The following is a 23,820-nucleotide window of genomic DNA, read 5'->3' on the forward strand; positions in this document are numbered from 1 at the left end:
AACAGCGAGGCAGGACGGAAGGAAAGGTGAGCTTCCGTTAAGCTCTAACCTACCGTTGGCTGTCAGGTGAGCCTCGTTATGCTGTCCATCCTCATTTAACTATCCCACAAGATCTCTTAATGAAGTTAAGCCCCAAGTTCACGGCAATAATTCTGTGGCAAGAGTTTGTGCAATGTACCAATTCATCACTTGTCAGGAAGGCACTTTTAGTTTATACGTTTAATAAGGGCATCCTCTAGCTTGGTTAATTAGAAGTGAACAGTTTGCATATTTACTAAATGCACAGTGTCATTGCCACCACGGCCTATTGCCTGCATGAATTATTTCTCTATCTGCAATAAACAGCTGGGTAATTATTACTGCCATAATCAGATAAATTCCCTCTGTAAGGCTTTTCTTACATGGCAATTCTTTGAACTCATCCAAAGCTGAACAAAATTTATGAACTCCAGCAGTGAGGCCACTTTTTCATACTGTGGTGTCCCCGTTGCCTGTTTCAAGGACATAAGTAGAGCACTGTACATCGTGTGTAAGCAGGGAGAATAAATATGATTACCTAAAGATAGCATTTCAATCAACCTCATTTAAAAAAATATAATATTCTGATGTCAGCCAACTAAATGATCGCAGTTTGGCTTTATCTAATTGTATCGAGACGACAGGCTCCTCCCTAAGATGTAAAGAAAATAAGATTTTAGTTTTTAAGAACCAAATTATCCTGTAACGTTCACTGTAACATGTAGCTTGTGTCTGTGGAATCATTTTGAATATGCAGATACAATAATTGCAGCAATTAATTTAGTGGAATTTATATGATAACATACTAGTGTATCTAACTTAAAATACAGTGAATAGCCTTTGCTTTACAAACAGTCTGTAACATCCATAATTAGAAATTAATGGCATAATCCATATAGTCACTTTAAAATATGGAATGATATCAACCATTTGATCACAGCCTTTTCACATACTGTATTTTTAAGAAGAATGCACTACATTTAACGATTAGCTATTTCAAAAAGTTTTAAAAGCAAAGTATGTAAAAAGAAGGGAAAAAAAGCTTCATTCCCAAGATAGAATTAATAGAAGGAAAAATCTTATTACAGTGGGTATAATTACTTCGCCTGTATATTAATTTTATTTTCCAGTTTAACTCTTTACACAATGAATTTCAAGCAGTTTAGGAAAAGACAGATGAGAAAAGGGTAAGGGAAATAGGGACCACAGTGAAGGAAAATACAGACCGATGACACTAACGGTATGATTGATCAGGGGACATGGGGAGTTAAGTACGTCCCATTGTCAAAATGGAGAAAACATCACTGCATGTGCCAACAGGCAGCTTTTCCTAACATCGATTCTAAAAGAAATTTCACGTATGACTCTTCAGTCGGAGACACCACGTAATGTACTGAGCAGTGACTTCTGTTAACTTTTTAACAGAAAAAAAGCTTGTCTGAATTTTAAGTCGCTCTCTCGCTCTCTCTGGCTCTCTCTTAGGTTTTTTTTTTTTTATTTTTTTTTATTTTTTTATTCCAGAGTGTAGCATTAAATGGTGACTGATTTGAAAGCCAAGACTAAAACATGTGGGTTCCTGGACTTAGCCTTGCGGTGTCCACCTTGGCAGAATGGAGGGTTAGAAGCTCTTAGCTCTCACTTAGCCTAGCTGATCTTTTGATAGGTGATAGATGGAAGCAAGTCCCTTTTTTCCCTTTTTAATTCTGTGACAAGGACGGGTAATGCTGTTTTTAAAATTGCTAATTGAGATAATAGTGGAAATCAGATTCAGGCACTTGCTATGTTACTAATATACAAACTTCTTCAGTCATACTTGAAGATATGTTTAAGTTATTGTGCAAGTATATGGAGAAAATGTAAATGGTGCTAAAAAAAAAGAGCATTTATAATACTATCCAGTGGGCTATTTGGCCTTCATCCTATCTGGTCCCTGAGGCATATGACACTGTTGATCACTTTCTTCTCTAATCTCTCTTGTAACTTGAATTCTCAGACATCAATGTCTCCTGGTTTCTACTTTTCTAATGATTTCTTCACCATTTCTTTGTGTACTCTCTTTTATTTGCCAGGTCTACATATTCGTGTTCTCTCTTTAACACACTTGCTTTTTTTCACTCTCTATGCTCTGGACAGTCTCTTCCAATTCTATGACTTCTGCTACCAATTATATTCTAGTGATTCCTAAATTTGAATATTCTCAAATTTATCCCAGAACTCTTCTTCTGACTATTATAACCACCTATTCAAAAGCCAGCTAGCATTGTCACTTGGACATCAACAGCTCCCTCAAGTTAAGCATGTTTATGTATAAAATAGTTATTTCCCTAAACCTATCATTTCTTTTCTTAGCTCTCTGTTCTCATTCCTCTTCTTTCAGGCCTTTCTACTGCTGCCTGAGTGATTTTTCTAAAATACAAATCTGATCAATGTAATCTGATATATCTCCTTTCTTTCAGGGGTTTCATAGTCAAAGATGATTTAGAGGTCCTAGAAACATAGGAAATATAAACATTGAGATTTATATTTCAGAGTATTTTCTTGGCATTAGAATTAAGCAAACTTGGGCTGGCCGAGTGGCACGTTGGTTAAGAGTTGGCTTGGGAGTGTGGTCTCTTGAGCAGCAGAGCCACCGGTTGGGATCCCACAAGAGGGCCAGTGACACTGCCATCTCTACAGCTAAGATGGTGAACAACAGCTCGACCTGGAGCCGGGCTGCTGTGAGTCAACGGTGACGGCGTAGACTGCAGCCCCTGCTGCAGTGGGTTGCCATGGGCTACCGTGAGTTGCCAGCAGCCAGCTTGAGCTGCCGTGAGCGTCTGTCCAGAGGTTGCGACCCATCTGCTTCACACAGGAGAAGCACAATGATAATACCAACATGGGCCAGTGAAGCGACGTCCTCCACAACTAGGTTGAAGAACAAAAGGAAAGCAACTTGTCTGTTCCCTCCCCCAATTCCCCAATAAAATATTTAAAAAAAAAAAAGAATTAAGCAAACTCAAAATGAATAATTGCATTATATCCTTAAATAGTCTAATACTTAAAAACTTGGATCTTTGAGGGAAAATGCTAACCTGTATCTTAATTAAAATATCATTGTAGAATGAGCATTCCTAGAGTTTATATATACATAAACAAATTTTATGATAAAGAGGAAATGTATGCAGCGGTATCATACTGCAAAGGCAGTGAATTAACAAAGCATCGCTTGTTTTTTTAATAGCTTTTCATTAACCCCTTTGTAATGCTTTTCAGCTTTTTCCTTCTTGTTTCTAATCCATTTCCTCTCTCAGGAGTGACATGGGACAAAATGAAGAAAGAAAGTCACACCAGTTTATGCCTATTTCTTTTTGTCCTTTCTACTAGTATTTTGTAATCTCTTCTTATCCTTTTACTTATCCTAACAGTAAATAGGATGGGATTCATTTTGACGTTCATATGGAAATGATTTCTAAGATTGATTATAAGACAACTGGTCAATAGATAGTTTTCTAAAACTCATTAGATAATGTTGTGAAGTTACGTGTGATATACTGCTTTAAAGTATGCTGACATCGTCCTAGGGTACCGCATTGCTTTGTGACAGTCAGGATCCGTTTAGAGATACCCCCGGTCTGTACTGAGTGGATCACGTGCCAAAGCAGCCGCAATTATGTTTGCTTTAAAATGAAGTCAACTCATTTTAAATGAGAGATAATGTGTGATTTTTGAGGAAACACAAAGTAAGTAAGATCTTGCAGTTCATTTCATGTGAAATGGAAAATATAGGTACCTCAACTCTGATCTCTACCACAAATCAAACTTCCATAGCTTGAGCCTCATTCTGCACAGCTCAATCGCTGTGAAGATACCCAGAGGAGATACCTAGAGATGGGCCTTGGTCTACCTTTATGCACGAAAGCCCTCATGCTGCCTCAGAGTCACCATCTGTAAAGTCACTTCATTTCACAAAGAAGAACAGGACCCTTGTTCATAACACCTGCCCCTTACGACCTCAGCGCAATGCTTTGAGGGTGAATTAATGCCTGTGAAGTACTTGGAGCTCCTGAAAATAATGCACGATGTACACACGTGTTACAATTATACCTATCATTGTGCTTAGCTCAATGTCACTCTCAATTATTATTTGACATCATATACGTTATATAAAAATGGACTTCCTTTTACAGAAACTATCCAGAATATAAAAAGGAAAATAATTTTAAAATGAATTATGTGCATATTTTTAGAAAGAATACCATCCAAAGAATTCTTTTCAACTAAGTTTATTCAAAAGATCCAGAAGAAGGAAAAATTTGATTTTCATGAATGAGCTTTGAATAGAATCTTATTGCTTTTTAAAATCATGCAAAGTAGGCAAATGAAATAATGGAGCAATTGGATAATCCCTTTTTATGATCAGAGTGAAGTCATGGTATTGCAATTTTATAATGTCAACCATTATCTTCTTTTTTCTTTTTTTCTTTTTTTACTTTTTTCACTCGCAAAATCTCTACAGAGTACAGATTTTCTGGCATTCCCGTTAGACAGCCCATTCACCCTCATTCTATTGCACCCTCCTCTGTCCCATCTCTCTCCTTAAGTGACAGCCTGCTCAGTGCCCCGTTCCCAGCCCCAGTGTCTCCATACACACAAAGGCTTTTCGGATCCCTCTCCTTGGAAGTGAGCTCTCTGAACTTAAGGGCTGCGTGTTTCTTTCTAGACTTCTTCTGTCTGTTGTCTAGTTAGTTATCAGCTATTTCATTTGCAAGCTATTTGAAGGCACAGGGACTGAGCTTTACACATCTTTGTTTCTTTTAATATTTTTAAACATTCTTATGACTCACTGACTGAATAAACAAATGACTGTCAATTTTCTTCATGGTAATATTAACTCTTAAAACAGCTTAATTGCTTTGAGGAGAAATTGATTTATATTGCAACAAACAATGGGTTTTTAAGTTTTTTAAGTAACTGAAACGTGTTTCTGTTTTGTTTTTGTTTTGTTTTTTGATGAGAGGACTTTTCTAGATATATCTAAAATGTCAAAGTCTCAACCCCAGGTTTCAGAGTAAGGTCTGACGTCCATGGGAAACCTGAGTGCTTGAATGTTGCCGATATGCTACCGATGCTTAATTTGAAGCTGTACTTTCTGTTTGTCAGATGCCACCCTGTTGAAATTTGTGACACCTGTCCAACATTTCCAGGGCTTAGGTGACCAGGTTGATAAAATAAGTGGTTTATGTGGTCCAACTGACTTAAAGGGAAGCTTTTGTTTCTAATGCAAATGTTTTGGGTATCTTAGTGACTCCCAGATAACCTGTTCTAGAGTTTTACCAGCCTCAACATGTTTTTGGGTGTCGCACACCAAGTCCAAGCATATAATTGGCTTTATTTGTAGTTAGTATTTATATTTTAAGCTTAGCCTTCTCTTTTCGCTTTAATTTTCTTGTTATTTGGTTAAATTAATATCAAAACAGAGTGAGGACTCTAGAGAATTGTTTAAATCCACTCCCTTAGAATTATTTTTTTCTTTTTTTCTTTTTGCCAATTACTTTGTTTATTTATTTATTTATTTTTTAGCTGAGCCATCCTGCCACCTGTTGGCAGCTCAGCTCGGGTCGGGCATTGAACCGCTGTTGTTCAGAGCTCACACTCTTGAGCAAGCTCTGAACCAACTGAGCCACTCGGCCGACCCCCTCCCTTAGAATTATTTTTTTCTTAAAGATAGTGTGGATAATGGAATTTTGTTTTTATTTGAGAAATTGTGTAATGTTGTCTGCAGTACCCTCTGAAATTTCAGGCATTTATGCTTTTAAAAACAACCTGCATATAATTTTTTTTTATTTCTCTGGCAAAATTATGATTTCTATGAAAGCATTGCAATTGTGATATACATATCCTATCTCATTTGTAGCCCTTCATGGTGCTTTAGTTAATATGGTGATATTCTATTAAGATTATTCCCTGAATGTAGTTGCCGCTCTTCCTGATGTCATACTAGTGAATAGAACTGAATCATCTCAATTCCTCAAGACAGTCGACGGTTTTCATTGGTGTAATCTAGTGCCTCTCAAACTTTAGCAAGCAGGCGATTACCTCAGGGTTCCACCCCCAGAGGTTCCGATTGAGTCAGCCCGCTGTGAGACCTGAGACTGCATTTCTGGAGGTCCCCAGGTGAAGCTGGTGCTGCTGTTCGGGGGACCACGCTCTCATTACCCCAGTTTCTTGAACTATACAATAGGAAACAGAAGCATAAGATGAAAGAAAATATGTGTGGTTCGGTCAATAAAAAATATCTTCTGCATAGTATTATATTTCTTGTATCAGGATGATTCTAGTTTGGTCTGGAGTTAGACTCTACAGACCTAAGAATTCTGATTCCATTTCCACCATTAACTAATTTGTCTTTCAGAGTAAGTCATTGCATCTCTTTATGTGTTTTCATATTCGTAAAATAGGGTAATTAGTAACATCTATCCCATATACATCACGGATTTATGTGTGTGTGTGGGGGGGGAGGGGATGGAAATAAAACTGCACACCTGAAATAAAAACAACCTGAAATTATTTGGAAAAAAGTTTAACTGTTTTTAAAGGTTCTAGATTAAAAAAATCCCTGCAAAAAATTAGATAATAATTTTTTATACTTTTGTGGGTAATCCTTGTTATAATAGGTTTCTGTCATTTACTCTTTAATGAGATCATGATTTTTATTATATCCTTTTCACTAAACCATATTTTCATCTCTAGTGATGTAACAAAAACATATATATCAAGGATAAATGATTTATTCAACTCTTCCTGCTCGGTCATTTAACAAACACTCTTTGACATAAATATAACTGTGGTGTTTAGTGTATCTGTACACTCTCAAGTATGGCCATAAATCAATTAGGAATGAAAGATTGTATGAATGTATTAAATTAATTGTTTTGTGTTTGGAGATCGGAGATCACCCCAGATGAGCTTTTCTAGTGTTTTGTCAAGTTTCTTGGATTTATTTTGGGGGCTCCCCAGTTCCTTCTGAGTTTATTGTGCGTTTTCTGTGTACACTAGAAACTGACATTCTTGTACACATCTCTCAGGCTTAGCTTTCCCTGTCAAGCTCCCCAAGTACACACTGTTTATATTTTACGTTTCCCTATCCTGAAGATGGACCGTTTTTACCACTTCAAATAATTCACAGTTTTGATTTTGTGTCAAGTCCGATGTTCTTCTTTGTATCTCACCTGTTCGTGTGTTGTGTTCATTGTATTGGGCCTTTTTCCTTTCTTAGGTGAGGTCTCTTCATATTCATTAAATCATTTACAGAGCACAAACTCCTTTGTAGATATGTTTTTTAATATTGTGATTGCTCAGAAAGTTACTGTGCTTATCTTTGGAATGATATAAATTAGATGCATGGGCATCTGAGTAATTATCCTTTTAGTGGCAGTCCTTGGTTATTTTAAATTATCTTAAAGACTTATAAGAGGAATTATAGACAAAAGTATTTATTTTTTTGCATCACAAAAAACAAAAGATGAAAATTAATACTATATTCAATTTTTTATATAACGTACAATTATATTTTTCCTGGTAAAAATTCTCATTTATTCATATGTAACTGCCTTGAAATGTGTACTTTAAGGACAAAGAAAGGTCACCAGTCCCTCTAACTCCTGGCTCTTTGTCAAAAATGGACACAGTTAATGAGGTTTGTTTGGTACAGAACAAATTCTCAGACACAGATAGAGATCCTTTCAATGGAAACAAATTTGTTTGGCTTTACCAGGTTACTTAGCGATTAATAATAGCCTTGAGATGCAGGTCAGAAAGGTCATTGTACCCGCTTGCCAACACAATCTAAATGTGCAGCTAGCCCAGCTCTGTGGGTGCAGAAGCCCCCCAAATACTATGCATAAGGTAAAACAGGCTATTTTCTGACTTCTTTTTTCATATTAATAAGCAATTTTCAAGAGAAGGGTGGCAAAATGAGGGCCATGCCACTTCAAGTAATTCATTTATTTTGCAATTTAATCTTATGTTGAAAAAAATTGCTGTGCTGCCCTGGTATAGCACGGTGATTTTTAAACGTCAATGTGTTTCATGAGTAACCTTGTATGAAGTATTGTATTAGTAGCCTTTTAACAGGAAATCGTAACAAAAATATTTCTAGACATTGAAATAGAAATGAGAATCCCCTCTTATTTTTAGAAGTTTTCTCTCTACTTACCCTGATATCTTTGAAGTAAATACTCAGATGATGTACTTAATACTTGACTTACAGAACTAGACACTGTTACATATCTATTTTTTAAAAGAATAAAGTACAGTTTCAAAACATTATTTTAAGATGAATAGTTACATTACATTTGTTCTATTAAAATAAAAGATTTATTTTTTTCATATTTGATAACATTCTATTTAGCAGGTGTTTTTTTTTACATATTATATTTTAAAGTCTTATCTCTTGTTTAAATTTATAGATGCACACACATAAATGATGAAAAACTTTCATTACTTTAATGGAATTTATTATACTCAGAATGCCATGAACTTACTCGCCTAATTTAGCTTTTATTCTCATTATCTATATAATTGGACAAAATGTCAACCTTTCAAGAGCAGGACAATATATGTAATCATGTTGCTATTACTTGAACTATTAACAGAAGTAAACTTATAATAAATTAAGCATATGTGTAAAAGCCCATCATACTTTTAAAATTAACCCATTAGTTAGTATACAAAATAAATGATTAGAGATTTGTAAAAACAAAATTAAAATTTAAAGGAAATCAGTAGATCAAATGTTTTCTTGGGATAGTTAAGTGTGTCCAAAATAGTTTATCTTCAGCCAAAGAAATTAATATAGCAATGCACTTATTTTGCATTTGGTATATTTCCTCCACGATTGAATTAATTATAATATATAGTTATCTGAGTCTAAAAAATTTAACCACTGGGAAAACAATCACTTTTGTTGCTTGTTAAAGATTTCAGGGATGTATAGGTAAGATAGATTGCACCACTGATTTTGATGGATGTGGATGATAGTTGCCCCTCAAAAACTTACTTGATTCTCATTAGTGAAAGAATTAAAATGTAAGCAGGTTTTTTTAGTATCATAAATAACAGCAGCCTTTGGATGCAGGGAAGCCCTGGAGGAGTTTGCAGAAATAAAAGAGAGAGAAGCGACGAAGGCCGACCTCGAAAGGAAAGAAAGAGAAAGAGATTACCGAGCCCGGAAGATGCATTACCTCCTCAGCACACAGCAGGTTGGTCTACCTGTCCCTGACAGCTCCCGCGAGCCACCTGGGCCCCTAGCCTGACAGAGACAAACTAGCAGGCTGAATGGGACATGACTTGTTGAAAAGATATCACAAAGACACTACTTCGAGTTCAATTCCATGCCTGTGTGTCGGTGCACGCAGACACTGTGACTCGTGTGTGTCAGCAGTTTCATAGAGGCAGCCGCTGCGACGCTGGCAGGAGGGTCCAAGTCAGCAGTGTATCTGCCTCTGTGACAACACAACATGAAGGGCAGAGTCTGGTTTTGCAAACCCCGTCTGCGTGGCTGATTGTTGTATTGTGAGCTGAGCAAGAAGCAACGAGTTTTTCAGCGGAGGGAGCTTTCAGGCTTTCTCCTTTCATTGAGCTCATGTCGAGATGAAAACCATTCTTGCCCCTTCTCCAAATTTTGATGCACGTTTTAAAAGGTATAGCTTTTCACCAATGTCCTTCAGCAATTACCTCTTCACACAGAAATATAAATGTGGAAATTCAGAGTACTTTGAAGGTTGCTAAGCAAAAGTACATTGCATGTAGAATATTCTCACAAAGAGATACGGCTATAAAACATGAATTTGAGGGTTGAGTTGTGTTTTGTTGCTTGAGTGTTGGGTGGGAAACTGTCGATTTCTGGCTTTTTAATTTTTTTCTTCTACACGTTCAAGCCCTGTGTCGTAGCTGTAGTTAGAGTCACACATTTAAATGTTTTCAGACACGGGCAGGTCAAGTCCAAATGGTTCCGGGTGAGACCTGAAGCTGACTGTCATCCTCAGAAGCATCTACTTCAAAAATGTATTAGGTACTCGGAAGCCCTGTCTTCTTGGAACACAGGCTTCCTGCACCTTTAGACTCGACTTCGTAGTCTAAACGCCAGTACTTTTCAATAATGATGACTATCTTATTGTGGACGTGGATTCCTATAGCTGAGTTATCTTCACTTAACAGGCAAGGAAATAGAAACGCAGAGATAATTCTGTGGCTGATTTATAGACACGAAACTAGCAGTAATAGATTTTGCACTGAGACTGAGGTCTTTTGACTCTAAATACTTATGCAGTAGCTTGAAGACAATTTTTTAAAAGTCAAAGTATTTTTACTTTTTATTATAAGTTTCATAACAATGTAAAATGTTAGCTGTGTAATAACATTAGCTGTGGTAGGTTACCTTTTTATAAAATATAGAATTGCAAACCAAGAATTCTTTTTAGCAAAATGCTGGGGTTTTTTTTTTACTTTAGTAACTAGTCTTTTTAATTTTGATGAAACTAAAAGGGCCATAAATATATCTTTCAGTTCTTTAAACATGATAGTACTTCTTCAGTAGAGTTGTTTATTTTGATAACTCTTTATACTTCAAAGCATTCTTAATCTGAGTTCTAATTGTGCTGTTTATATGCTATGTAGTGTGAGAAAGCAATTTATAAAATGGTGAAATCCAGTTTAACCGAAACATTTGTTAATTCTGTGTTATCTGGGATTATCTAGACATCTAGTATGTAGTGGAATCATTTAGAAAGTCCATAAAGAATTAGTTGTTTTGTTAATAAAAAAAATATAACAGGAAATATCCACGGGCTGCTTATCTTGTGCCAGAGTATCGTAAGTACTTCAGATACGTTAGTTTTTTGGTTTTTTTTTAACTATTTTGATTTAATTTCAGTTTTAAAATTAAGTGCCTGGTTTAACAAATTATTTCTCAAATTACCATGTGATTCAACTGATGGATTTTTAAAAAATTATTAAATTTATTGGGGTGACAATGGTTAATAAAGTTACATAGATTTCAGGTGTACAATTCTGTAATCCATCATCTATATATCACATTGTGTGCTCACCACCCAGAGTCAGCTCTCCTTCCATCACCATATATTTGATCCCTTTTACCCTCATCTACCATCTCCCTTCCCCCCTTACCCTCTGGTAACCACTAAACTGTTTTCTGTGTCTATGTTAACTCGTGGATCTTAATGAATTTTTTTTTAATCAGCTGTTTGAAGTATTCTCAACACACCTCTGTTGTAAGCAACCTCCATTCACTCCTGTTAACTCTTTGTTTTTTTAATTAAAATTTATTGGAGTGACAACGGCTAGTAATATTACATGGGTTTCAAGTGTACAATTCTGTAATACATCATCTATATATCACATTGTGTGTTCACCACCCAGAGTCAGTTCTCTTTCCATCACCATATATTTTACCCCATTTACACTTAATGAATTTAAAAATAATATTACCATTGTGTTTTAAGTCTACTCATGTTAACCAGTCCAGGCTGTCAGTGCTCTATCCCATTTTTCTCTGTGTTCGTACATCCTGACTTCTAGTAATATCAGTGTATGTAGACTTCAGTTTAGTGATTGCTTGCCACCAGCACTCCCTGGCATCCAATAAAACGATTGTTTTTGAGGTGCTGTGGTACAGTAGAAAGAGTATCGGCACTGTCATCAGACACAGCTGAGGTGACACCCAAGCTCTTCCACTTAGAGTAAGATAATAGGACATTACTTTGAATTTTCTTAGCCTCCTTTTCACTCAGCGCCTTGAAAGACTGTTATAAGGATTGAATGGAACATATTTAAAAGAGTGCCAGTCCCCTAGAGAGCATTCAGTAAATGATAACAATCGTATTAGAATTTAACCTGTCAAGGATAAACTAAGATTCTAAACACTCAATTTCTTATGTTTGCCTTAGCTGTTGGGGGCGTTCATTTTCTCATTTCCTTCCTTTGCTTTCCTTTGGTTATTAATGAAAATTAGTTAGAAAACTTTACAATGCTGTGTCCCCTTGTCCCCGCTCCCTCCATTTCGCACCTGGTTTCACAGACATGAGGGCAATAAAGGGGAGATTGTGTTCTCAAATCACCCCTGTTGAAAAAGTGTTATAAAACTATCAGGGATTTTTATTTGGATCTGGCAAGTTGATATACTTTGTTAAAAGGCTCTTAATATTTGATCACAAGCAACTAGAGATAAAAGGACAGACAACTGTTTGAACTAGGGAAACACTTTCGTTCCCAAGGCAAACTTTTTTTTTTTTTTTTGGTCACCCTAATGTCCGTTTACTTTGGTCAGGGGGGTTGTACTAACTGGATGGTACTGGAAATTTCAAATGTTTTTTTTCTTATATCCACCAGATTTGCTTTATTAGCTTTACCTCAGTATTTTTCATCATAACATGAAGAGGTTGAACTTTAAAATTAATACTACGTCATAATTATAAACCATCTTCACCTAAGCAAAAACTGCAATGTTTTATCTTCACCTAAACAAGAATATGCAACACTAAGATTTAATAGAGTGAATATAAATCTTAACTTTAAAATCTATCAGTGAATTACTCCAACTAGCATTGTTTCGAGTACCTCCAATCTGTCTGTCACTGGACTGGGACTAGGACATATAAATGCACCCTACGGGATTCTTAACCACACGAGCAGCATTCAATTTAATTTCTGTTAACGCCAACTGTTTTAGAAGGAAATCAACAACTTTCCATTACAGCTTATACAGTTAGTCACTGAAATTAACAACCACGCTCGTTTATGGCTTTGCTGCTTCCATTTCCTATTTTGTTTATTTTAATTAAAAAAAAAAAACTTTACTTTTTCAAACCTAAGGAAGACTCAGAGAAAATGAAAGACCCATACTTGAGTCCAAAAATTGTTACTGGTTTTCTTGGCATGACTTGGCTGTTGGGGAGAAGTTAAGCTGTAGATTTGAAAATATTCCTCAGTTAGATGTTTACAGATTAATTTTGTTGTTTGTTTTAAGAGTTTTGATTTGAAATTCTATTAAACATACAGTTAAGTACACAATAAAAGCCAAGTATGAATTGAATATTTATTATGTAAGTCTTGTGCAACTTGTTATTCTCAAATTGTGCAGCTATTTGAAAATTTAAATATTCAAATGCAAATAATTTTTATAAGAAGTATGTCAGGATAAGAAATGTTCTACTGGGGCCAGCTGAGTGGCTCAGTTGGTTAAGAGCTTGCTCAAGAATGCGCGCTCTGAGAAACAGGGTCGCCGGTTCGATTCCCGGCCTGAGCTGAGTTGCTGCTGAGCTGCCAACAGGTGGCAGGATGGCTCAGCTAAAAAAAAAATAAATAAATAATATAGGAAAGAAAAAAGAAAAAAGAAATGTTCTATTGACCTGCTTAAAAGAATAATTTTAATGGCGTTTTAGCAAGTAGAGAAACAGTATTTCATTAGTGATTTCAATAATTTAGAAATAATTTTAATCTAGTTTGTAAAATACTAATTTTATATTAAACTTTCTTAACTAAGATAGCTTAAGTTAGATGAGTAGAAATAAAACATTAATTCATACAAATAATTCTTCAGAAAAGGTGAATATTTTTGTAAGCCAAAATTGTGTTTTAAACTCAGAGATAATAAATGAAAGCATGTATTATTTAATGTATTCATAATTTTAGGACAATTATGTTGATTACTGACATACACTGATAGCATACTTTCAAAGTCAATTTTAAGTTTGTTTTTATTACAAATTCACTGTATATCTTAAAATAGTTCTAAAACTTATTGCTAATTTTTATGGGTATTAATTATCTCATCTTTATGCAAGCAGATATGTTGGCATGAAGAGAAATTACACAACTAAATAACTAATATTGCACTGAGTGAATTAATAGACCCCTAAGGGATTTATTAATTAAAAAGTTCAAGTCATATTAAAGCACCTTTTGTATATGTTTATTTCAATCAGAAAGCTGAATTTGGTAACTTATTTGCATAAATAATCAATCACCATTTACTAGTAGTAATAAGGTTAATTTGTTGCTACAGACATAATAGGATTAGTCAATTATATTTCCCAGGAAATACTGTTTGTTATGCACCCCATCACCTATAAAACAGGATTGGGTTTAGCACCATTATTAAATGAACACATCAAAAAAATGTTTGTCCCTTGTAAAAGTTTTATGAAAAGGAAGCTAATTTTAGTTGATTTGAATAAGTAAAATGCAAACATTGTCTCCATTTGGAAATTTAATTTATCTTTCTGCAAAGATTGATTATTTAATAAAGTTATTTATTTTAATTCAGTAACCAGTCAAACTAAATCTAACATATATAGGACATATTTCCTTTGAAGAAAATCTCATTTGCAGATTTGTTTTATTCCGGATAAACTGACTTTCATTCCCTTGTCCTTGCTCTTGGGTAATAAATTATGTTGTCTGCTCCACCTACTGGTAGATCTATGCAAAGGCCTATTGTTGAATTCATTAAAAGATATGGCCTCTCAAATGTTGCCAGAATTTTTAGAGATCCTTCTGGAAATCAGCAAAGTTACAGATACAGAGGTGACACTCAAGATCCAAATCATAAAAAGTTAATGTTTAGAAAAAAGGTAGTTTCATAGAATTATACATGTTAACAGTTTTCTGATTGGTGAACATATTAACCTGATTTTTATTTTAACATGCTAATAATAAAGGATAGATAAATATAAAATATATTAATAACTCACTGTATCATAACTATGTATATTTACTTTAGTCACGGCATTCAATAGTTTATGCATATTCAAGTTAAAACTAAAATGAAAATTATAAATTTAATTTAAATTTGTACACATGTATTTTTCTGGAAATAATTTTCATGTTATCCTTTATACAATAAGTTCCCAATGCTTTCCCTTTAGTGAATAGTGAAGATTTTCATATGGACACTGAAAGAACAATTTTAAGTTATTTGTGATTCTTTAAAAGGTTAATATAGATTAAACTTTATTTTCAATTACTTCTTTTTTTAGAGAAACAAATGATTTCAGCTGCTTCTTTGTCAGAATCTTTTCACATCTATATACAGGAGGAAAAAGAGCTTAAATATAAAAAGTATGCCTGATATACCCAAAATTAATTGGTAGTCTGTTGATATGGGCAACACATAAGACAAATTGTATAAGGTGAAAAAGGTAGAAGTTAAGAAATATAGCAAGTCTTCAAAAGCATTTATTGCTATCAACTCTTATCTTCCCTGTATCATAAACGGGGTGCTTATGTGCCTTACATATGTTAAATACACACTATGTCATTGCCCACTTTTAATTTGAGGTGATGAAGTCACAGTAAAATGGCAGCCTTTCAGTGTGCACCTGCCTCTGTGTGTTTGTCGTGTGTCATTGTATTCTCGTATGTGGTATATTTGGAACCTGTCTTTGGAGAGCCTTTTTTTAAGGCATTGTTTTCGGGCAAACCACAGCAATGGCGAGGACATTGGAGTGTGATGTAAAAATGTACCCCTATAATGACTCTCTGAGTTTACTTTTAGACCTCTGCTCCTTACTGCAAAACGTCTTAGACATCAAAACATTAACTTTGTTCCATCCCAGTTTCTAGATTGGACCATTTTTCTCTGCCCCCATTCTCTCTCTTTGTGTCTGTCTCTCTTTTGTATTTCCATGAAATACATGCAAAGCATCGTATGCCTTGATACTAACAGCTGTTGCTGGTACCTTTATATCTACTGTGTTGAATAATATTATATTTATGATTGTCATGTTTTGATGTAACCTGATTTGGGACATTCCCATGGTTCCTTGCTTCAGCTTTCTGAGCTTCCTGTTTTTGTTTTTCATTATGTGTTTTTTTTCTTTATTTGTCCAAGTCAGTTTTTATTTTGATCAACAATTCTAAATGATTCTTGTTTGTCCAAATTTTTTTAAATCATTAGCTCTTTTTATTTTCTGTCAAATTACCAACCTCTTTCAATTCATTCCTCCAGTTTTCTTTCAAATCAATTCCATTGCGCCCATTCCTTGAACCCCAAGCAGTGGTAACAAATCTGTAAAAGGATTTCCTTTTTGTTCTATCTTATGCCTTTTGACCCAGGTTATAAACCTCCAAAGTTTCCCCGTTGTCTATAAGATAAAATCCAACATTTTCAATATAAGCTTCAAAAACTTGCCCTAATCTGACTCCACCCTACCTAGTCCATCTTACCTTGTTTTTGCTCCTCAGTATAAACATCCTGACACAGCCTGACGTTATACACTAGAAAAAGTCATCCTAAGGTTTTCGTTATACATGAGGTGGGTGACTTTCTGTGACTTGTCATAGTCTGGGGATTCACAAGGTCCCCTTTTTCCTCTCAGAGAAAAAGGGGCCACATCTCACAGAATTTCCACCAATACTTTGATTTTGCCATTATTTTACCAATAAAAGATGCACTCCTCTTCCCCTATTCAATTAAAATACCTTTAGAATGGAGACAGCCATTAAGCTGTTCTTATTAGTATAGCTTGGTGAAAATTAATAGGTATAAATAGGTTATGATAAGAGGAGGAAAGAAATGTACATCAAGGGCTCTGAGACAAGGTCTAGAGTACGAAGACCCAAATGGGCAAAAGGTTAATAATGACTGGATCAAGAGAGGCTAAGGAACGTTATGACTCCATGGGATATCGAGGAAGGAAAATAGGTATTTATGGCGCTGAGAAGAAAATTTGGAGGACATGCAAGGGGAATTTGTCAATTTTGTCATTATGCTTAGGATCTCTGCTATTTAATATCATTTATTAACTCTGTTACTCTAGATGCCTCTTATTTCTTACCTACATAACACAGCATTCTCGACAACAAATTCTTAATTCTTACATTACCTACCCCGTAGTCATGGCAAACTTCTGTAGGAGTTGAAGACGTCTGGCAGTTAAAACTGAGAATCAATGGAAGTACAAAGTGGGAGGCCGATTCATGAGTTTTACGTGAAGGATCTTATATTGTTTTTTTGCTAACTTCCCAATAGTTTGTATGAACGTTTGCATGGAGAGAAATTTAACCGTAGACACTCACGCTAATGGAAGGCCCCTCATTGGAATGTACTAGAGCAGCATGGGCTCCTTAGAGATGGCCTTTCCAGCCCTATCTGTTAACAGATTAAAGAAACCAGGTGTGGAAGATGAAGCAACTTGCTCAAGGTTGCATAACTAGTGTGAATAAACTCTGTGATGTTGGGGCACCCTCAGAACAATGCAGCCACAGTGAAAATCTGAGTTAGTGGTCTACATTGCAGTCTACATCTGATTCCCCTAAATAAGCTCTACCTGTGAGGAACTTTATCCTAAGTTATGAGTCTCGTTGTCTCTCTTGAAAACACCAGCGATCTTATTACACACTGCTCCTTGAGTTATCCTCAATTCGTTGAACTCACTTTTTATCCTTTCTCCATAGTGGCTTAGCACTTATAAGAAACATTGATCGTGAGTGAGTTCATGTACAAAATTAGAGAAAAACTAGGGCCTGCATATAAAGGAGTGAAGCAAGCTAGAACGTAATTTAGATTTCTGTAGTGCCTTCCTGTGAATAAGTCAGAGCACTTTTATTACCTTTATTCCCACAGTATTCGATACAGTAGCCATCATCTTCCCAGCGACTAAATGCTATTGTTTGGTAGTCGTTTTTCCTCTGGACGCTTGGCAGATTTATTCTTTCAAGATGATTATGCAATGAATAAAGGTCTTTGGATCCATAGTTTAAGAGGCAGGCCTTCAAGTTTGGTCATTTGTTCTTGGTCCCAAGTGAACAGTCCACATCAGAGAATCATCACATAATTTGTTCCTATTGGCAGTCTCTATTCAGAAAAGGCCAAGGACTGAACTAGCATGGAGAATGAATTAGCTATTAACTTTTACATTGTATTTCCTCCTCCTTCAACATTATAGGTTTTATTATCCTGTAATATAGAAAAGGGATGGAATTATTATCCATTGTCAGTACTCTTTAAGACACAGAGTGAAGTGGTTAAAAAAAAAAAGTCTCATTGAATCCCTTTCCTGCTCCTCTCTACTTGTCATCTTTTATAACCACCAAGCATCCAAGAAGTGGAGGCAAAAATGCTGATAGACACAAAAATGAAATCAAAATTAATTAAAAGAGAGACCACTTAGGTAGAAAAGTTCCATAGCTACTTCTCTTATATATATTTTTTTCCTTTTCAATAGGCAACATTTTTAAAAGTTATTTTTTAAAAATATCTTTAGCAAAACACACTGTAAAACTCTTCTATATGTGTGACAGATAGGGTAGATTCATGTGTTGTGAGGCCTGGCAAAATTTTGGGATCTATCTTTTTTAGAAGAAATTAGACAAAGTTACAACTACAAGAAGATTAATATTTTTATAATGAGCAAATAAGTATTTCAAACACATTTCAAATTTTAACGTCTGACAATACAACTCAAAATCTAAAACTATATTAGTATTATTAAGTGTCTGACAGTGCTGTAATGTTTATTCTCCATATTTTGGCTTCATTATTTGATAGTAATTTTGTTGTGTTTTCTAGAGTGAGAAAAAGTTATTCACTCTTTTCTCTAGGAATACTGATGTAAATTTTTCATTACTATAAAAAAAGTCAAATGATGTATTTCTATTTGCATATGCTGCATTATTGGATATATTTCTGAAAGGGGAGCTCTTCCATTTTATATAGGAAATGAGAATCAAATTGGCCATATATAATTTACACATGTGAATTTTGGAATAATTTCCCATAGTCTGGCTTCGGGCTGTACATTTCAAACCCCACTTATCTCTCTGTACCCACATACTTCCATGACCAGACACCGTGGGAGGTTCATATTGCAATGAAGGCTCTGGCGCTGCCCCGTCACCTGTGATACCTGGTAAGTCTGCAAGGTGGGTGCAGGAATATTCCTGGAAGTTATTCATGTATTGGGATTGCTAACAAATATTAAGTATACTTGGAAGTAACAGAAAAACCACATACAGATATCCAGCTATCCTAAATTAAATGTCTGCCCATCTCAGCTTCTCCCTGGCTTGGGCCCCAACATGCCCAGAGCCACCCACCCCAAGGGTGACTGAGGGTAGTCAGAGAAACAGTGGAATTAATTGATGTCTTAACTTTTGCATATTTTACCCAAAAATCCAAGTGAGCACTTTCCCTGGGTCCCTCCCTGTGTCTTGGAACGGGCCTATGAAAATGAGGGACCCTGAGGGTTGCATTTCATCAATTTCACCTCTGGTTGGACTACATTTTTGTACTGTGTGCAAACCCTGCAGCTCTTGTTAAAGTCACTCAAATAAGTTTTAACTTTTATTTTAATGCGCTATAAATATTTATCCGCGTACCAGATATCAAATCCAGCATTCGGGCATTTAAATACACCTTATTATTTTAGCCCTGTCTTTAAAATTGACGCACCATATTTTCTTTAATCCTCTCACATTTTTAATTTTTTTAATTTTTATTTTCAGACATTAAACTCAGGGTCAGCTTACTTCCATTCAGTAAATTGGGTAAAATGTTAATGTATTAAGCTATGGGGTAGAGAGAGTTCTTATAGGTATTTAAAAATACCCTATATATACATACACACACATATACTGGGGGTGCCCAAAACATGTATACAAGTGGACACTTGGCCAGCGTTGCTCAAGCAGTAGTTCGCCATCATCAGAAGTGTGTGGACACTGGTGGTAACCACTTTGAGCACCTCTAGTAACTGCAGAAGTCAAATGTGACTTGCATTCATCTTTTGTTATCGGTATATATTATTACAATTTTAATACATTTTCCTTTCTTAAAATGTGTATACATTTTTTTGGCACCTTCTTTGTGTGTGTGTGTGTGTGTGTGTGTGTGTGTATATTTATACACACACAAATTCAGACATGTGTGAAATTTCAAATACAGTTTTCGTAGAAAATTCAAAAGTCAGAAAACAATTAGAACAAAATTTATAACAAACGTAGTTCCCATTTCCTAACTCATTGTAAAACCTTCCTCCACTTCCCTTTGCACCACAGCGTACCATATTTTAAGCTCCACTGTATACAAACATTTTACACAAGGTAATTGAAAGTTAACTAGTGTACGTTTATTCCTATTGTTTTTGTATAAAATTAATATTGTAAGCTAAGTTAATTACAGTCAACCATATCATTTTCTTATTGATTAGAGTTTTTGGTGGTTCCTTTTTCTATCACTGATCATATTTATAATGTAATGAGATCCAAAACTTAGACATACAAGGAAGTTATACCATTGCTTTAATTAGATCTGATGAAGTAATTGGGGCTGTAATAGTTTTGTAGATTTAAAGATTTGTTCCTATTATGATTATCAGTATAAGTACTTTTCTACTTTCAGAACACTTCAAAATATTTTGGATTGATGGCAGTTATAAGTTAGATGCTATATTAACTGATAAACAATGAAGATGTAGAGTTTGTCAGATAATGATTTATCCTAGCTCTTTTGTGACCTCAGTGACCAGATCAGCTACATTAGTCAATGTTTGAGTATCTTAACCATTGATTTAGTTAAGGTCACTGTTAAGAGAAGAGCATCAGTATTTCTTAACTTTTGAGTTTAAGGTAGAGGCCAACACAAGACATCATCTATGAACTTAAGATTGTATGTAATATAAAATAATTATTTTAAAAGACATAGAAATCTTGCTCATTATTTTATTTATTTATTACTGTCACGAAAGAAACCTAAAGAGGAAGCATAATTTTTTTATATGAAAAATATACAAAACTAGCTTAATTTTGGTGCGATGAGCATGATTTTAAGAATTTTAGTATAAAGGGGCAGGTTTCTGTGAAACTAGTACTCTTGTCAAATAGTGTTACTGCATCTTTTGACACCTCGACTTATTTCACAAGGGAATGAGTTAAGTTACCCACAGTGTCACAGCAGAGAGTAAAGTAAGAGATGAGAGAACGGAAGGAAAATGTGCACAAGCGAGGAAAGAGAAAGAATTTGTCTTTAAATCTGTGAACACCAGATTTAAATACTCATAGGCCCCAAATAAATAAGCTACATGACTCAGTAGATGTACCGTAATCTTTCTTAGTTTAGAGAAAAGTTACATCTTCAAGGAGATTTTATAATGTAAAGCATTTCTGCTTAGTTTATTAGTCTTGTTAAGTTAAATTTTAAATGTTTTCCTCTTAAATTTGGCTTTATTTTCCACTTACTTGTATTTATTTATTTATTTATTTATTTCATTTGAATAGAGCTCTTAGGATTTAGTCTCTTAACTTTCATATACCGGCGGTGCCAAAAAAATGTATGCACATTTTAAGCGAAGTTAATACCTTGGTCAGCATTGCTCAAGCAGTAGTTCACCGTCATCAGAAGTGTCTGGACACTGATGGTAAACACTTTGGACACTTCTTGTAATGGCAGAAGTTAAATGTGAATTGTATTCATCTTTTGTTATCGGTATATATTAATACAGTTTTTCCTTTCTTAAAATGTGTATACATTTTTTTGGCACGCCCTGTATATCATACAGCTGTGTCAACTATAGTCATATTGTGCATTACGTCCCTAATACTTTTGTCTATCTTCTAACTAGAATTTTTTGCCTTTTGACTACCTTCTTCCAATTCTACCTTTCATTTACTTTTAAATTAAAATATGTATATGTGCATATAATTTCAGTTTTAATATCATTGAAATAAGCTGTGAATCATTAAGATAATGTAATTTTGTTGTTCTCACATTCATTATATTTATGCTCCATACCTAAGTTGATTTATGATCATCTGCATTACTCTTATACTCATCATTAAAATGGTTCAATTTTTTTAACCTTTATTCTTATTTATATATCCATACCAAAATCTACTTCTCTGTCAACACTTATGTGATGTTAAAATTGTCACGCTTTCTCTGACCTTTCAACGCAGTTTTCCTTTTTGCCTCTTTCTATGTCTTAATATAACATTTACCGTTGGCATTATGGTTACATCTACTTCCCTCTAATGTAGGTTAATTCATAAAGGAGAGTAATCATGTCATTTTACTGTCTCCAGTTTCTAATACCAAAGTTAGGTGCATGAGTAATATTGATTGACTAATAATTAACGGTTTATTTACATATCCTAATTCTGATTTATAATACTTTCAGATTGAAAACAAGAAAGGCAGCTTTTATTTCAATCCCAATTATTCACTGTTCCTTGCTTGAGCTGAAAAAAAATATCAATGAAACATTTATTTTGGAAGCTATAATAATTTTTAGTAACTCATGTCTGTAATATGCTAAAATGTATTTTATGTGTTTTTTTGAGTGAAAATCTGGTATCCAAAAAAAAAAAAAGGCACAGGGTAAGCTAACATTTTTAAAGACTCCTTATATCCCAGATTAAACCAGGTTACCCAACTATAGAGTGTGGAGCTGAAATTCAAACTTAGGCCCGGCTGTTGTCAAAACCGTGCTTTCTCTTTATGGTTATAGTTGGAAGCTTTGCTGAGAAAGGTCCTGGCTCAAGAATATTTTCCTGGATGATGGCTGAAATCATATCCTCAAGTGTCTAGTTATTTGAAATAGACAGATATGCAACCTTGTTGGCCGTTAATGCCTTGTGGGAATTAGCTCATCAGTTCTTTCAAACATCAGGCGAGAAGCAGAAGTCTAAGATGCAGGGCCCTCTCACAGGGAGGCAAGCAAGCCCGCATGGGCGCTTCTGGCTGAGCTCTTAGGCAGGGTGTTTTTCTCGTTAGGAAAAGTGCCAGGAAGAGAGGAGTCAGGCGGAGCACTGGTTATCTGTTTAGTATTTTCATCTCTGCAGTATCAGCTGAAATTCTGATACAGCGGAAATCCTGTTCAACACTGAGTTACACATTGTTTTGTGATCATTTTATTTGAGATGAAGAGATATCTAGGAGAATGCAAATGTCTTCAATATCTCAGTCCTGATCTAACTAGTGATACTTGTTTTAATTAATAGATACTCATGTCAGTGAGAGAACTGGCTTGTGGTCCCAAATGATGAAATCGAAACTATATTTATTGTTGTATGAGCACCATCTGAAATGCTCACATTCACAAGGACTGCTTCTAAAAAATCTTAGCACTTATTGAGTGCTAACTTTGTGTTTAGGCACCGTTCAAGATAGCTCTAGCTGTACTAAACTTTTTATCAACCTGTTGAGATAGTTCCACTATTTCAGAGGAGAGAACCATGATGCGGTGAGGTTAACTAAAGCAGGCTAAGATCATAGAGGTACTAAGAAGTGGAGCTGAGAATTCAGATTTAATTAATTAACCACCTAAGCTGTACCACAGAGTTGAATGGATTCCGGTTTGGGATATGGCCAGGTGGGTGTGGCAGGACAGTGGATGCTAGGAACTTGAGTAATTAAGATAATCAACCAAGTGACGCCAATCAGTAAGGAAAAAATGTATTTATCGAAAAGTTGGGGGGCATAAGGAAGTTGTTTATTATAGAGGGGAGACGGGTTCCATAGGCAAGGTTGAAAGGATTATAGGCAAGGGAATCAGAAGTGTCGAGAACAATAACAGGGCAGCTGAGGAGTGTATACCAAAGAATATAAAGGAGAGCTGTGATTCATTTGTTAGAAAATTATTTGGGCATGAGCAATTTGACCAAAAAAGCAAAGACACAAATAGCTGCTCTATCCAACTGTATTCTAGTGTGGACAAATTTCAGTTGCCGTGCCTATTACTTATTTCAATTAGCACAGTGATGATATAATAGACTGAAAGCGAATTATGGATTAACAAATACAAGGGA

General features: G+C 35.1%; 1 protein-coding gene across 2 annotated transcripts in view; it reads left to right on the top strand.

Annotated features, from left to right (window-relative positions):
* Positions 1-23,820, top strand: part of SPATA17 (spermatogenesis associated 17) — a 120,745-nt gene that overhangs the window by 35,457 nt on the left and 61,468 nt on the right. For both annotated transcript variants that reach the window (XM_019639601.1, XM_019639602.1), the window contains one exon: positions 9,134-9,257. In XM_019639601.1, coding sequence (XP_019495146.1) covers positions 9,134-9,257 — 124 coding nt within the window. The remainder of the gene's footprint in view (positions 1-9,133; positions 9,258-23,820) is intronic.

Source organism: Hipposideros armiger, unplaced genomic scaffold (assembly GCF_001890085.2).
Source record: "Hipposideros armiger isolate ML-2016 unplaced genomic scaffold, ASM189008v1 scaffold_45, whole genome shotgun sequence".
NCBI classification, from domain to species: domain Eukaryota; kingdom Metazoa; phylum Chordata; class Mammalia; order Chiroptera; family Hipposideridae; genus Hipposideros; species Hipposideros armiger.